The sequence below is a fragment of the Arabidopsis lyrata genome (assembly GCF_000004255.2).
Source record: "Arabidopsis lyrata subsp. lyrata unplaced genomic scaffold ARALYscaffold_3, whole genome shotgun sequence".
Classification (NCBI taxonomy): domain Eukaryota; kingdom Viridiplantae; phylum Streptophyta; class Magnoliopsida; order Brassicales; family Brassicaceae; genus Arabidopsis; species Arabidopsis lyrata.
The window spans coordinates 23432612-23447538 of record NW_003302553.1 but is presented as its reverse complement, the minus strand read 5'-3'; the positions used below and the strand labels follow the sequence as shown (position 1 = coordinate 23447538).

The window sequence follows — 14927 nt, the reverse complement described above, 5'->3', positions numbered from 1 at the left end:
TACTTAGATAAAGGTAAAATAGTTATTGTGGAAATTCATTAATGCTAATTTTGGAGATTTGCGGAGTGTGTTATAATTTTCAATAACACTTATTATAGTGTTATTTTAAGATATATTTTTTCATTTATAATTCATGTGTTTTTTTAATGGGTTATAATACGATAGAGACATTATACAAATCAATAGGCTATAAACCTTAATCAATTACTATATTGTATTGAAAGCGATTGTAAATCTCTCATTGATATCATCAATGGTCGCTATATCAACACTTCTATGGATGGCTTATATCAAGACATTTTGTATTGGGCAACCTTATTTCAAACATTTTGTTTCTCTTTGTAAAATGTTTTTGTAACGAAGTAGCACATACGTTAGCTGAATTACCACTTCTTTTTATTCTGGATGTGTTGATCCTCCTTTCTGGATCTCTGAACTCTTGTACCATAATCTATTTTACTCTTAGTGTAAGTTATAAAAAAAAAAGTTACTATATTGTATATGATTTTTTTTTACAGCATGCATGATGGGAATAAAATACTAACAAAAATTACTTGATTACCTTATCCAATTTTTGTTATTAGACTAATTCTTCCTTTCTCTATTCAATTACAAAAAGATGATACTACTTTAGTATAAATAAATAAAGCAACAATTGCCAAAAAGGTAATAAAGCGATACTTTTTTTATTTTGGCACATCTATTTGGCTACATCTTTGATAAATCATTAGAAAAAAAATAACGCTGAATAGTTCAAAAATATTTTAAAATCTTCGTAAAATTACGCTTTAAAAACCTTCGAATATACGATGGAATCTGAAAACATGACCGCCAACACACTGAAGAAGTGGGATCAAAGTACTTAGAAATTAACTAATGGTGTGTGTATTAATAAATTCATACTGTATTTGTGAATGTGCAGTTGACTTGATTTATACGTTCAACTTTTCTTTTTTCTTTTTCTTGTATCAAGATTTGGAAAAAAATATTGTTTATATGTAATACAAAATTAAAATTTCGGATGGTATCATGATTCCAATATTCGTGGGAAATAATAGTCTACACTCTATATGTACCAGAACAAATTAAATTAAATTGACACTGTCATGGTGAGTAAATGGGTGGCACGATCTTTAATCTTTACTTTTAAGTAATGTCGAGCAAATTATTAAAGAAATGGAATTGGAGAGCAAAGTAGATCAAATTTTTATAGGTAACTTCATTAAAAGCAGTAAAATCAATTTACTTACATAGAAAACCAAAATATATCTATGATGATCATATTATCTATCATGTATGGATAATCAAGTTTTTTAGTACACAATTATGACAAATGGTCTTTAAAACATCTAAAATATTTGAATCTACAGACTGCAATAATTTGATTTTCAAATCTAAATCTAGAACTAATATTTGAATATAAAATTAAAATAAAAACTATTTTACCAATTCATATAAAGACATAAAAATAAGTAGAGGTCAATGTCCACTTGTTTGAGAAAATGGGAAAAAATCATTAGAGCCTGTAAACAACCCACACAAATCTTCTAATATTACAACCTGTTTTAGACTTTTTATTTATAATAAAAATTTCGCATATTTTCCCTTAATTAGCCATAATCAATCTAATGGATTCGCTAATGCTATAATGCAATAATGATATATTTGTCACCTATATGATATTCTAATGCCATTAAAAATGAAATAAAGAGTTCAAAGAGGCTTTAGACTTTGGTATATTTTACAAATAAAAAGACTTTTGTAATGTATTATTAAAATTGTAGAAAACTATTAATAAAAAAATGTATTTCTGAATTTGATCAAGACAATACGAACGTAAGCTGGAATTATTATTATTTTTTTTTTAAACAATCTAACATGCTTTCCTTTGACGGGACACCAAATTGACCAGCCAACAAATCGATGATGACTTACATGGTTCATGGATGACCCATAAAAATCCCAACCACACTCAATTTTTTACCAACGTAAATGCTAACCGAATGTAATATTAACCCAAACCATTTGATTTTCTTGTACCGGTGAAATCAAACTGAATTTAATAATAATTAAACTCAACTAATTCTAAATTTTTATTTTATTGTTTTCTTTCATCAAAACCGAGCCGAAACTGAACCAAACCAAATTGAAATAAAATTCAGTTTTAATCTACGAAGTAAAAACCTTTTTCCGAAAAGTCGAAAAACTCAAACCACATCGAACTGAACCGGGAAAAAAAAGAATGTCCAATTACGAATAGCCAATAATAATATTACACGTTTAATTAATCATATAATAATTCTTATTAATCACCTCAAAATATTTACTTCTGTTTTTGAACCGAGGAGACTTCTTCTTCTTCTTCTTCTTCTTCTTCGTTCTTCCTTCTTCGTCGTCGTCTTCGTCGTCTTCTGTGTACAGAAATACCTCCATTTTATAGAGAGCGAGCAAGAGAAACAACAAAGAGAGAGAGATCAGAAGAAGAAACGAAATCGTGAAGAAGGAAAAAATTATAGAAGAAAATTGAAAATTACCTAGAAGAAAACGTTTCAATGCGTGCATAGATATCGATTTCACATATACTCTTGAGTGATCTATCCAAGTTTCTTTAAGTTAGTAGCTCTCAATTCTTCGTTCGTGGAGAGCTTGGGAAATTTTCGCGGAGTCTAATTTGATTCCTAGATCTTTGGGTGAAAGCAAACAAGTTCGCGAAGACGAAAACTCTCGCCGTTTTTGGGATCTGATTCCGTTTGGAAGATTTTTCCAGGTTCAATTTTCTCGGCGTTTTGATTATTTGTTTGTTAATTTTGAATTTTGTGCGGACGATGAATTGGCTTTAGAGAGGATCCGATTTGGTTTAGGATTTCGTTTGATCTCGTTCCTGATTCTGTTAATATCTGGAAGCATTTGTGTAATTTGTTGACTGAGGCAATGCTCGTGGCTGTGTGTAGGTTTTCGCTATTAGAAGCTGTGATGCTGGTGGTTTTGACTTTTCTTGGTTTGGATAGAGTTAGGATACTTATTTGAAATTGTCTCATTGACATTGTCAATTTATTCTCCTGTAGATGTTTGATTCTTCTCTTTGGTCATCATAACAAGTTTCTTAAGATACAATGGTGAAATTGTGTTGTTCTCTTTAGGAAAACAAACATAACTTTGAGAATTATCATGTTCTAGAATCTAGGTTGTCAATTTGAGTCGCACACTTTTGGTGTGACATTCTTTTTGGATAAACTAGAGAGACAGAATCGAATTCAGAAGAATATTAAATCCTTATTTGATTTAGTTTTCAGAGTTGTCTCTTATGCTCTACTATGGTTTAATTATGTTCTGCTATGTATAGATTTCTGATATTCAGATGGGTTTTTGCATTTAAGTTTTAGGTTTCGACTGGCTCTAGCTGCCAAGTGGAATTGAATCATTTTAGCTGAAGAAACTTGTTCGTCCAGTTTTGGGAGTGGTTTAAAGGAATAGGCTGAGGTGTTGCGGTATGCAATAAAGGTTTTTATGAGATGAAGGCAATCAAGGGATGGCGTCTAGGCAAAATCAATTATATGCAGTCTTTGCCTGGGGCTCGCCATCGTGCTCCTACAAGGAAGCCAGTATGGATCATCGCAGTGCTTTCACTGATAGCAATGTTTGTAATTGGTGCTTACATGTTCCCTCATCACAGAAAAGCGGCTTGTTATATGTTTTCATCTAAAGGGTGCAAGGGACTAACTGATTGGCTTCCACCATCACTGAGGGAATATTCGGATGAAGAAGTTGCAGCTCGTGTAGTTATTAAGGAAATTTTGAGCTCCCCTCGTGTTATAAAAAAGAGTTCTAAAATTGCATTTATGTTCTTAACCCCAGGTACATTGCCTTTTGAAAAGCTCTGGGACCTCTTTTTCCAGGTATACTTTATCTCTTCCCAACTTCTTTTCCCCGCATCAATTGTTTTAGATGTTTCCTTCTGGCTAATAAGATACTGATGATAGGAAGTTCAGTGAACTCATTTTAAGTTTAGGCTGGCCTTTTATGTTAACAATTCTTCAAAATGTAGACTTTGTCTAGAAAATCATTTAACAACTTGGATGCAGCAAGTGCCTTATGAACACTTGCAATATGTTTAGTATCCCTGCTTTTGTTTCATTCTTTCTTTAAATTATTTCTTTCACTGACTGTTTTCGGCTTTTACCCCTCCTCACAGGGTCATGAGGGGAAATTCTCTGTTTATATTCATGCATCAAAGGATACTCCGGTCCACACCAGTCGTTACTTTGTTAACCGTGAGATTCGAAGTGACGAGGTATGTCTCTTTTTCTGGGTCTGATGTCTATATTTGTAGTCTTGTAAATATCATGTGATCCCTCTCTACGTTCATGAAAAGAAAGCACAATTGGTCTGGAATGTATCATGAATATCTCTTGCTTCTGTAATAATTTGCATGATTGTGGTAAAAGAGATATATGTTTTCTGAAGGTGGTCTGGGGTAGAATATCAATGATTGACGCCGAACGACGTTTGTTGACCAATGCTCTTAGAGATCCTGAAAATCAGCAATTTGTTTTACTCTCTGATAGGTAATCTCAGAAACTTTATTTCTCTTCTCACTGATTATTCTGAGGTTTCCCTAACCAACCTGAGTGTTTCTGGTTTTGCAGTTGTGTGCCACTTCGAAATTTTGAATACATGTACAACTATATGATGCACAGCAATGTCAGCTATGTTGACTGGTAAAGTATTTGTTCAAGTTACTGAGATTTCAAAACTATAATTAATTACACATGTTGCCAGATTTCTTCTTGACTTCTCTATACTTAAATATGATATTATTTTACTCTTCAGCTTTAACGATCCTGGTCCACATGGAACGGGCAGGCATATGGACCACATGTTGCCGGAAATTCCAAGGGAAGATTTTCGAAAGGGTGCACAGGTATATCCAGTATTAAGCTTGCACACTCTGCAAATATATATGCAAGATCACTAAAATACAAAGACTCAGATATAAGAAATCAGTTATGTGTCATCGTTGGAACCATTTGATGCGACAAAAGGCTTTTAAGTAGAACTGTTTGTGGACTAGTTATAACAATAGCATACGTATGCTCGTATGCACCATATTACATCAGCATTTAGAAACTGGAATTTTTTTTTGAAGCCTAAATTTTTTCTTGCTAGTGATGAATTGATACTTCCTAGTATTGATATCATTAATTAAACACATTTGATCTGCATATTTGATCCATTCATCTTTATTGGGAAGCATTTTGATCAAGTTAGGCTACATTTACTGGAATTAGAGAGTTTCTCGACAAGTTTTCATCGCTTAGTCAATTAGCTTTATATCTATGCAGTGGTTCTCCATGACGCGTCAGCATGCTGTGGTAACTGTGGCAGATAATCTTTACTACTCTAAATTTCGGGACTACTGTGGGGTGAGTATGACCTAACCCTCAAAATAGATGGAAATAACCACATATTAATAGGAAGGCCATTTTTTTTTCTTCAGCCAGGTGTAGAGGGCAACAAGAACTGCATCGCGGATGAACACTATCTGCCAACATTCTTCTATGTGAGAATCCATTTTGACTCTAAATAGAAAGAAAATGTTTGATTTTTTTGTACTTTCGTTATCCATAATATACCTATGGTCTGATAAATTTGGCAGATGCTTGATCCTACTGGCATTGCTAACTGGACTGTGACATATGTTGATTGGTCTGAGAGAAAGTGGCATCCAAGAAAATACATGCCTGAAGATGTCACAAGAGAGTTAATTAAGAACATCACGGTATAATCACCAAACCGCTATGATCTCTTAAAATCTTCCTTGACTATTACCTTGCTTGCTTCCATTGAGATAACTAATCAGTATGCCGCTTGATCCGTTTACAGTCCATTGACGCAGTTTCACGCGTAACAAGTGAGAAAACGGTAGAAACTTTTAAGCCCAAGTCATCTCCACTTGTAATTAGTTGCAAAGTTTCCGATTTTTTTTCCTTACCGAGATGCTAATCTGCCGCTTTTTGATGCCTGCAAATATAGGGAGTAGTATCATGGACGCATTGCATGTGGAATGGAATCAAAAGACCGTGCTATCTCTTTGGAAGGAAGTTTCATGCTGATACACTCGATAAACTGATCGAACTCTTCTCAAACTACATCGCATAGGGCTTTCGAGCAATTTTGATTTACTGATGAAATGTCATGCAAAGGAGGTATTCTTTTGACTCGGATTCTTTGACCAACGTTCAGTTACACCCATGAATCAAATTAAAACTTGATGCATTATCATGGAACCCCAAGAAGCTGTATCTCGCTGCGAGCAGAGAAAATCGTGTGATCTTGAGAAGCTAAGGAAGTGTTTTGGGGTTTTTCATTAAGTTGGGGGACGTTGGGGCATTTTAACTCATCTGTTGTCACTACATCTCATTGTTATTTATAGAATTCTCAGAGTGCCTTTTGGTTTTTCTCTCATTTTGTTGGAACACCTTTGTTGAAAATGAAATGAAAACAAGACATGAGGTTTATACAGTTTAAAAAGCTGGGCATTTGATCATATATTTGGAGTTTTATATCGATAACTAATTATACAAACTGCTATATGAAGCATTTTCCTCTCTTTTTATCAGACACAATTCTCTAGAACTACCCTCTTATTACTGCATATTACAAAAAAATAATATTACAAAACCCACACGATTTGTTCATCGCCGATGTCCTAGAGCCACCACCGGAATCCTGACCTTATGTCCTCGGCTACCTTTCAACTTTACCTCCCCGAAGCTGTATACTCCAGAAACCGATCTCACAGTCATAGTGACTGAGAAGGATCTAGAAGCGCCTGGTCTGAGTGTCATTGCTGGTGGGTTCACTTCGATGGCGATAGACGGCTGCATCCTAGCTGTTATTGTGTATGTTTCTTCGACCTCTGCCACATTCGTTACTCTCCTTGTTACGGTCTGGGTCCCCACAAGGTGAGAAACTGCTATAGATGGTGCATTAAAGTTTGAAGGATGTTTCATGTCGTAGTTACAGGGCGTGTTCGTGTAATTTCTTATCTCGTGGGCACTGATCCCTGGGGTTGTGCATAAGAATCCTAGATAGTCCTCATAACCTACAAGAGAAAATCGATTAGTCTTATCAACCAGAGATCAAAGATTGTTGGAACATCATTGATGAGACATTGCAGTAATACCTGCATCAAAGATAAGACCAGGATCTAAAGCAGCACTTGGGTTGACATGACCACTTCCGTAATCGAAAGGAGTAGCTTTAACAAGCGTGACAGCCTCAGTGTCTGAATACTGCTGTGCCTGAAGAAGCCTTCCTGCTCTATCTATGACTGTTGAGGTTGTCATCAAAGCTGATTTGATAGCAGCTGGGCTCCATTGAGGATGCTTCTGCTTCACAAGCGCAGCAATCCCGGCTATGTGTGGTGCAGCCATGCTGGTTCCTGATATTAGCGCAAATCCTTCACCTGCTCAATACCAAAGTAATAAACTTTAGTTCTGATTATCGTCACATGCTAACTTCAGTACTTTGAATGCTTACCAACATAATTGGGCTCGTCTGTCCCATTTGGACACCAAGCAGCCCATATTAGATAACCAGGTGCAAGAATATCTGGTTTAAGAAGATCAGCATCTTGAAAGCTGAAATCTTTGGTATTGGGTCCTCTAGCTGAGAACAATGCCACTTGAGGTGCTGATTTGTGAAGAACGGGTGCTAAGCCATCTCCGATGCTTCCCTCGGCTTTAAAGCTTTTTACTCGCCCTGTCCAATCCCTTGATGTACTGACGTTGTAGTAATCGATCAAATCCTAAAGATTCAAAAAGCAGCATTTCAGATTGAGAAATTAGGCTGAGAATAAGTGAAAGCAATTGAAACTCCCATTACCATTGACTTAGACACATCTGTAATCAAGATTCCTGGAATGGCAGAAGGAACTGGATCGAATTTGGTTCCCGGAGATACATTTTCAACAACAAGAACAAAACCAGCAGCACCGAGATGCTTAGCGGTTGCAACAACTTTCTTGATGGAAGCTGTACCAACAACAAAGTTGAATGAATATCCACAGAGAAGAATGTTTCCCTCAACCAATTTCTTGTTTAAGACTTCTGGTCTCTGGCAATCAGATGGATTATACTTTGAAACAGATGAATCCAGCAGAACATCATTTGCAGAAACCAAAGTGTACAAGCGATGAGGGCGAGTTGGTGCTGCAGGAAATACGTAATAATTCATCAAAAACATGGAAATATAAACTCTGTATCGGTCATCCAAATGTAAAATCCCATTCTTTTTACTTACGGGATAACCCCATCCCAGCAAGCATTTTTCCATTCCCAAGGGTCAGATGATTTTTGTATCTGCGATCATCAATTGCAGCGGCGACAGTAGTTATCCATGGACTATATGATACTAACGTTTTCGGAAAGGGCCCTCCGTTTCCAGCAGCTTGAGAAACAAAAACACCAGCTTTTACGGCCCCAAGAAGGGTAGCATCAAATGGATTCAAGAACGTTGTCTTGGTAGTTGTTGGAGGACTGTTTGGACCAACCGAGAGGCTCAGGATATCAACTCCATCATGAACAGCCTGTCATGAAAATCTCTATTAATATCAACTAAGGTAATGTCCATGATAAGTAGCAGTTATAAGGTTACTTGACTCATTTAAAATAAAAACTGATGAATGTAGCTCGTGTTGCTGAACGAATAGAGAATATGCAGCAGGATCATCATTTTATTTAAGCTGAGATGTTTTTCCATGGTACTTTATGATCAGACTTTTCTAACTTATGCTAAGTTCTTACTCTTACCTGATCAATCGCAGCAACTACATCAGCAACAAAGCCTCCAAAAAGCCGGTACAGAGCCTTGTAAACAGCAATCCTGAAAGAAATTAGCCATTTAGCCTATGAACGAGAAGAATACAAACAGTCAATAAAAACTGCCATTTTGCACATCTGCCTACCTTGCACGAGGAGCCATCCCACTCGCTTTTCCAAATTCATAACCATGCATCCTCAACGGAATACCGTTATTCCCAGCTGCTATAGCTGCTGTGTGACTGAAAATCCAGCATAATCAGATTTGCTTAGTACAACAGAATACGGGCACAATGATACGGTTCTATCTCCCCCTAACACCTGAAGACAACTTTAAAGACAAACCTTCCATGCCCATCACCATCCATTGGCGATGCATAGTCGATATCTGGGTTAAATGCCCCAGCCGCTTTAGCAGCTTCAGCAAAATGTTGGGCTCCAACGATCTTCCTGTTGCAGAAGCTCTTCTTGGTATGAGGATCTTCTTCACATTTCCCTTTGTAATGAGGAAGAGGGCCATAAGGTAATCTGTGGTGAGAGGCGAAACTCGGGTGATGCGGATAAATCCCCGAGTCAACAAACCCGATAACAATATCTTCTCCTGCTCTATCAAAACCGCCTCCTGTTGGCCAAACATCGGTTGGAAGTCCCAGAAACTCTGGTGTATGTGTGGTGAGTCTCCTCACTTTCCAATCTTTGTCTACAGATCTCACACCAGGGGCGCGACGAAGTGTTTCTGCCTACCAAATATAGTGAAATAGTCTAAGGAAACATGAAATTTAAGAAATATTTAGAAATGATCTGCAATCGATTTTTCACCTGCTCTGGAGAAACATGAGCTGCAAATCCATTTATAAGGTGTTTATAGCTGTAAAGCTTTTTATATGATCCTTCCTCAAAGAGCATCCCAAGAATCATATCGTGCTTCCTCTCTAAGTGACGAGCATACGATGTCACCAATTCACTAAAAAAAGTAACAGACTGTTAATCTAGCAAGCAATGTATAGACACTATTCCAAAAGTAACAGATTGTTAATCTAGAAAGAATCTTTAGTCTCTTAAACCAAAAGTATCAAGACTAATGATAGTGAGCACTCGCGCTGTAGATTTGCTGTTTAGTAAATAACTATCCAGATGTATAGGTACTATTACAATTTCAGAAACTATCTAAGTACCTTGATGTATCAATCTTCTCATCAGATTCTACAGCAGTTGGTTCAAAACCATTTTCTCCACCTTTGTAACTTATGATCGGATCTCCTTCCATAGTCACAATGTAAACCTCTGCTGTCACAGTAACAAGAAGCACGGAAACGACAAAAATTCTCAACCCGATATCCATATTGGTTCGCACAAATGAAGCTCCAACTTTATTTTTTTTTGCTGTAGATTCAACTGCAGCATCAAAATCAAAATGAATGCATAAGCATCCTCAGACCACATAGATGTCCAAAATAAAAAGACGACCCTGATCATCTAATCTCATACACTCTTCTCAGAGCTCATAAGGACATAGTTTTGGTCTAAAAGGACAAGGCTTTCCCACAAAATGCAGACAACACATAATCAAACTACTGTACAGAGAAACATAAGAATCATCTCCAAAACCCACAAGAACCACCAAAAACAAACAAGGAAGAGATTCTTTCATCTTTCTCACTGTTTCACTTGAATTTATCAAGAACCAAACACATAAAGAGCAGAAACCAAATCCAACCCACCCCAAAGAAAAGAACTTGAAACTCAAAACACAGCTTGAAGACAAAGAACTTACTCCAGAGAAATTTGCCTAAACACAATAATCAAGTAAAAGAAAGTTCAGCTCCATCTCATACCATTTATATAAAAAAAGCATAACAGTAAGTACAGTATAACAACTATTGCTCTTCAATTAATGAGACAAACAAAGAAGAAAGAATCTTTTAGTCACTTAACCGACATTTTCCCAAAATTAAAATCACCAAAATCAAAAAAAAAATATCAAGACTTAAGAATAACCCACTTTCACAAATCATCCACAAGCAAAGAATCAAACATCAAATATAACCCAAAAAGAAAGATCCTTTTGAAAAGAACTGTAGCAGTGTTTCAATAGAGTAAATCCAAAAAGCCAATAATGTTGTACCAACTTACATTTGCTTCACGGGACGGAACAGAGAACACAGAAAAAAAGTTAGCTTTTTGAGAGACGAAAAGATTGAATCAGAACCGAAAGGTTAGAAATTTAGTCACTACATAAATCACATTTGCAGGGGAAAAAAAAAACTATAGAACAAGTTTATTCAGATCTCTCTAATCGAATGATTAAAAAGAAACTTTTTTTGTTTCTGGGTTTGTTTGTTCGTGGAATAGAGAGATCTACCAAAGTATCCAAAGAGAGAAAACAAAAAAAAAGTACGAAAGTTGAGTTGAAAAAAAAAAAAAAAAAAGTTACTGTGATTTAGTGATGAATGAAGTGAGTGTGTGTTTTATGAATTGTAGTTAGAAATGGAGAAAGAAAATGTCGTTGGGGTACTTCAATTTTTTTTTTTTTTTTATTAGGCTATATTATACTGAATGCTACGGAGACAACGAACCGAAGATTACGTATATAGATTGTTTTATGTAGTAAAGTTTTCATGTAAATGGTAAAATGTAAAAATAGTGTAAATTATTAGTGGATTAATATATGGATAACTAAAATCCAATAATATTTGGTGGATTTACGTAAATGTCCGATTGTCCGAAGGTGGGAGGAAGGAGACTTAGGAGAGTGACCAGTGTTCAAGAAAGCGCTAGGCGCTAAGCGGGCGGTGACCCAGTGCCTAGCGCCTAGAACGTCTAATCGGGGCCTAGGCGATTTTTTAGGCGGTTTAGACGTTTATAATATAATACATTATAAATATGATATTATATATAAAAGTTATATAAAATATCAATATAAAACTAAAAATTATGAAATTATAAACAAAAACTAGATAAAATATTTATTTATATTTATATTAAATAATATATAAATATTTATAACTATATATATAAATAAAACTCTAATTGAAATTGAAAAAATACATTAAAACAAGATCTATGTAATTTTAGGCGGTCAAAGCGGTTATCTAGGCGTCGAATGAGAGCCTAGCGCCTAGTCGGGGCCTAGGCGACCGCCTAGACCGCTTTTTAGAACACTGAGAGTGACCATTCGCGCGGGGGTTTTGCTGTCAGTTCGTACTTAAATGACGATAATACCCCTTAAAAAGTAGATGTGGAAATAAATGCAATACTATTTTCTTTTTCCTTTCTAGAGTTCTAGAAATTTAAATGTTTATTAGGATATATTGGTAAACCCCTTATGATATAAAAGTTTAGATTTAGGGTTCCCAGATAGTGTATTAACCTACATATTAATAAAAAATTTACTACATCATTATCTTGAAGACATTCATAAAAAATTTACTAAAACAAAAAAAAACTTATTTACTTTTTTTACGGAAAATAAATTATCTCCTTTGGCCAAAAATATGAAAGATTGTTGATAGAAAAAATTAAGAAAACAATTGATGGGAAAATTGAAGAGTCCACGAAGAAAGAAAGATATATTGCTGACTTAAATTGGTTACAGCCTTACAGGTGAAAAGTTAAATACCATATTCATAATTAGAGGGCCAATGTTATTTAACTCAATTATGATATTTGATCGCCAAAGAAAAGAGTTCCTTTACAAATCGTAAAGGCGCCTTCATTACAAAAGCATGATGAAAAATTGAAATACAATTATACATCTAAAGGGAGTCTACTCAATCATACGTTTGGAATAGTTTAAGATTTTAATATTCTAGGTAAATATACGAAACTTGATATTTTTCTTAGATGTCATGTTGATTTAAATCTTCAACTACCGACGAAACGAAATAAATATCAAATTTATGTTGACTTTTCAAATAAATACTAAACTTTCGTTGATTTGGACATATTAGGCATGACGTTAAGTAGGAAAAATGGGTAGAAAAATCTTCAACTTTTTTTGTGTGTTTTTAAACCTTCACTTTTTTATAAGGGGTAAAATAAACCCTAATATTAATAAACTTATTTTTTAAAAAATCTTTATATTAAAGTGTAATAAACAAAAATAATTTAATTTATGATTATTTTTTTTCAAATTCGAGTTTGCGATTTTTTTCTTCTAAAATTAAGGTTTTTGATGTGAGTCAAATTAAGACCTAAGACCACTCTCTCAAATAAGAGATCGATTGTAGTAGTTTAGAGTCGAATTCCACAAAGCTCTCAGTTCACACAATAGACTAAGAGTTTCAAATTAAGCTAAACAAATAGATTATAAAATAAAAGACAAGAAAAGCAATAAAAATCAAGATGTAAATCTGATGGAGAAAAGCGTCAGGCTTAGGGTATTCTTAGGAAACATATGATTAGTAGATCTAATAATTGCTAGGATGTTATCGAACCGTTCTAGAACTCAAATCACTAATGTATAGCCAACCACCCTCTCGGATGCGTTGACTAACTAATCTAATATCAAGTAATTCCACCTTCTCAAATGCGAATTCCTAGATCTAGACTAGCATTAAATACATGTTTGATATGTTCACAAATATTCCTAGACCACTTTTCGTATGAATCTAGAAATCTCTGCCCACCTAAGATAATTCCAGTAATAGATGACCTCTCGAATCTACCTATTATCTTTGATCAAATTCTAGGTGATCAAGCTAGAATTAGCATTAAGAACAACCAAAGATGAAGAATCCTACAGATATCCTAACAGGTGGCAATCTACTAAATCATCTATAACCCTAATGAGAAACCTTAAACCTAACAAGAAAACTACTCAAACATGGCGATTGAAGCAAACAACATGATTGAAGTGGAAATCAATAATGAATATAACAAGAAAATAGGGTTTAGAAAGATCTTCTCTAAAAGGAGTCTCTACAGGATTTTGCTCCCAAGAACAGAATAGATAAGGAGAATAGCCTCTCCAAGCTTAGGTCTAAACAATGACCTTAAATATATATATATAACTTCTAAAAACGTGCATGGACTTCTTTGAAAATAGGGAAAAGTTCTGGGGCAAATCTGCAAATTTTCATAACTTCAATAAAACGCGTATTTGAATTGCCGTCAGATATTGGTGTTGCTCGACACCAGAAGTGGTGTCGATCGACACCTACGCGAATTTTGGTCTCCGGATTTCTTCTGCAATATAAGTTCTCTGTTTTCCTCCAGAATGCTCCATAATCTCTGAATGCATCTCAAACATGTAAAAACCTGAAAATGACTAAAAAAAGACTCTAGAAATAACAAATAGACTCTAAAACCTATATCTAAATCATACCTAAAACCTGTAAAAATTGAGGTATATCAGTTTTTGTGCTATAAAAATTCATTCACAATTTTGTTGAGATTAGGCAAATTATTTTTATTACCATTAGAAGTTATGTTATATAAACTACAAAATTTATAGGATGGCACATTTGATTTTTTTTTTGTTCGATTTTTCAGGTTTTAAATAGTAATATAGTTAAATAATGATTAACTAAATGTAATTTATATTATATTTTTAATATATCATTATATATATATATAGAAATATTAACTGTTAGTAAATCTTATTTAGTTCGGCCAATGAAAATATTTGGGTAATATTTTGAAGTGGAAATTCATGTACTTTTCGTAGTATTATAAAATTTAGTTTGGTTTCACGTTAGTAGATTTGAGTGATCGAACCGAATAAAATTTTGTTAATATAAACTCATATTCGGTTCGGTATAAAAATTTATATTTCATTCGTAACAAAATCTGTTTGGTTTCACGTTGATGAATTTTCATAATATAACCAGACACAACTTCATTATTTAACTTTTTTACATCATGACTTAAAAATTTTAATTTAGAAAAAATTGTAGACAAGAATTTTGAGGATAAAAATCCTTAATCAGATTATTTACATTTATTTATGTTTTAATACAACGATTTGTTTGAATTTATTAATAATAGGGTTTATTTTACCATTTATCAAAAAGTGAGGGTTTAAAAATCCAAAAAAAAAAAGTTGAGGTTTTTTAATATGTTTATAAAAAAAGGTGAGGGTTTTGCTACCCATTTTTCCCGTTA

The 14927-nt window shown here is 34.4% G+C and overlaps 2 protein-coding genes across 4 annotated transcripts; one reads left to right on the top strand and one right to left on the bottom strand.

Annotated features, from left to right (window-relative positions):
• The first annotated feature begins 2346 nt into the window (after positions 1–2346).
• On the top strand, positions 2347–6531 carry LOC9320242. 2 transcript variants are annotated; one of them, XM_021030901.1, is made up of 11 exons: positions 2347–2767; positions 3384–3896; positions 4193–4291; positions 4465–4565; positions 4647–4718; positions 4831–4921; positions 5343–5423; positions 5498–5560; positions 5657–5779; positions 5884–5922; positions 6034–6531. In XM_021030901.1, the coding sequence occupies exons 2-11, from the start codon at positions 3513–3515 to the stop codon at positions 6157–6159; spliced, it is 1179 nt and encodes a 392-aa protein (XP_020886560.1). In that variant the 5' UTR covers positions 2347–2767; positions 3384–3512; the 3' UTR covers positions 6160–6531. The 2 variants fall into 2 exon arrangements, with proteins under 2 accessions (XP_020886560.1, XP_020886559.1); XM_021030900.1 differs by having other exon boundaries at positions 3378–3896.
• LOC9322303 (subtilisin-like protease SBT2.5) lies at positions 6481–11355 on the bottom strand. 2 transcript variants are annotated; one of them, XM_021030898.1, is made up of 11 exons: positions 10956–11355; positions 9998–10217; positions 9642–9786; positions 9168–9562; positions 8969–9064; positions 8814–8886; positions 8305–8590; positions 7888–8213; positions 7543–7810; positions 7187–7468; positions 6481–7105 (listed from the first exon to the last, which is right to left on the bottom strand). In XM_021030898.1, exons 2-11 carry the CDS (start codon positions 10162–10164, stop codon positions 6696–6698), a joined length of 2448 nt encoding a protein of 815 aa, XP_020886557.1. In that variant the 5' UTR covers positions 10165–10217; positions 10956–11355; the 3' UTR covers positions 6481–6695. The 2 variants fall into 2 exon arrangements, with proteins under 2 accessions (XP_020886557.1, XP_020886558.1); XM_021030899.1 differs by lacking the exon at positions 10956–11355 and adding an exon at positions 10597–10927 and having other exon boundaries at positions 6519–7105.
• Between the last annotated feature and the right edge of the window lie 3572 nt (positions 11356–14927).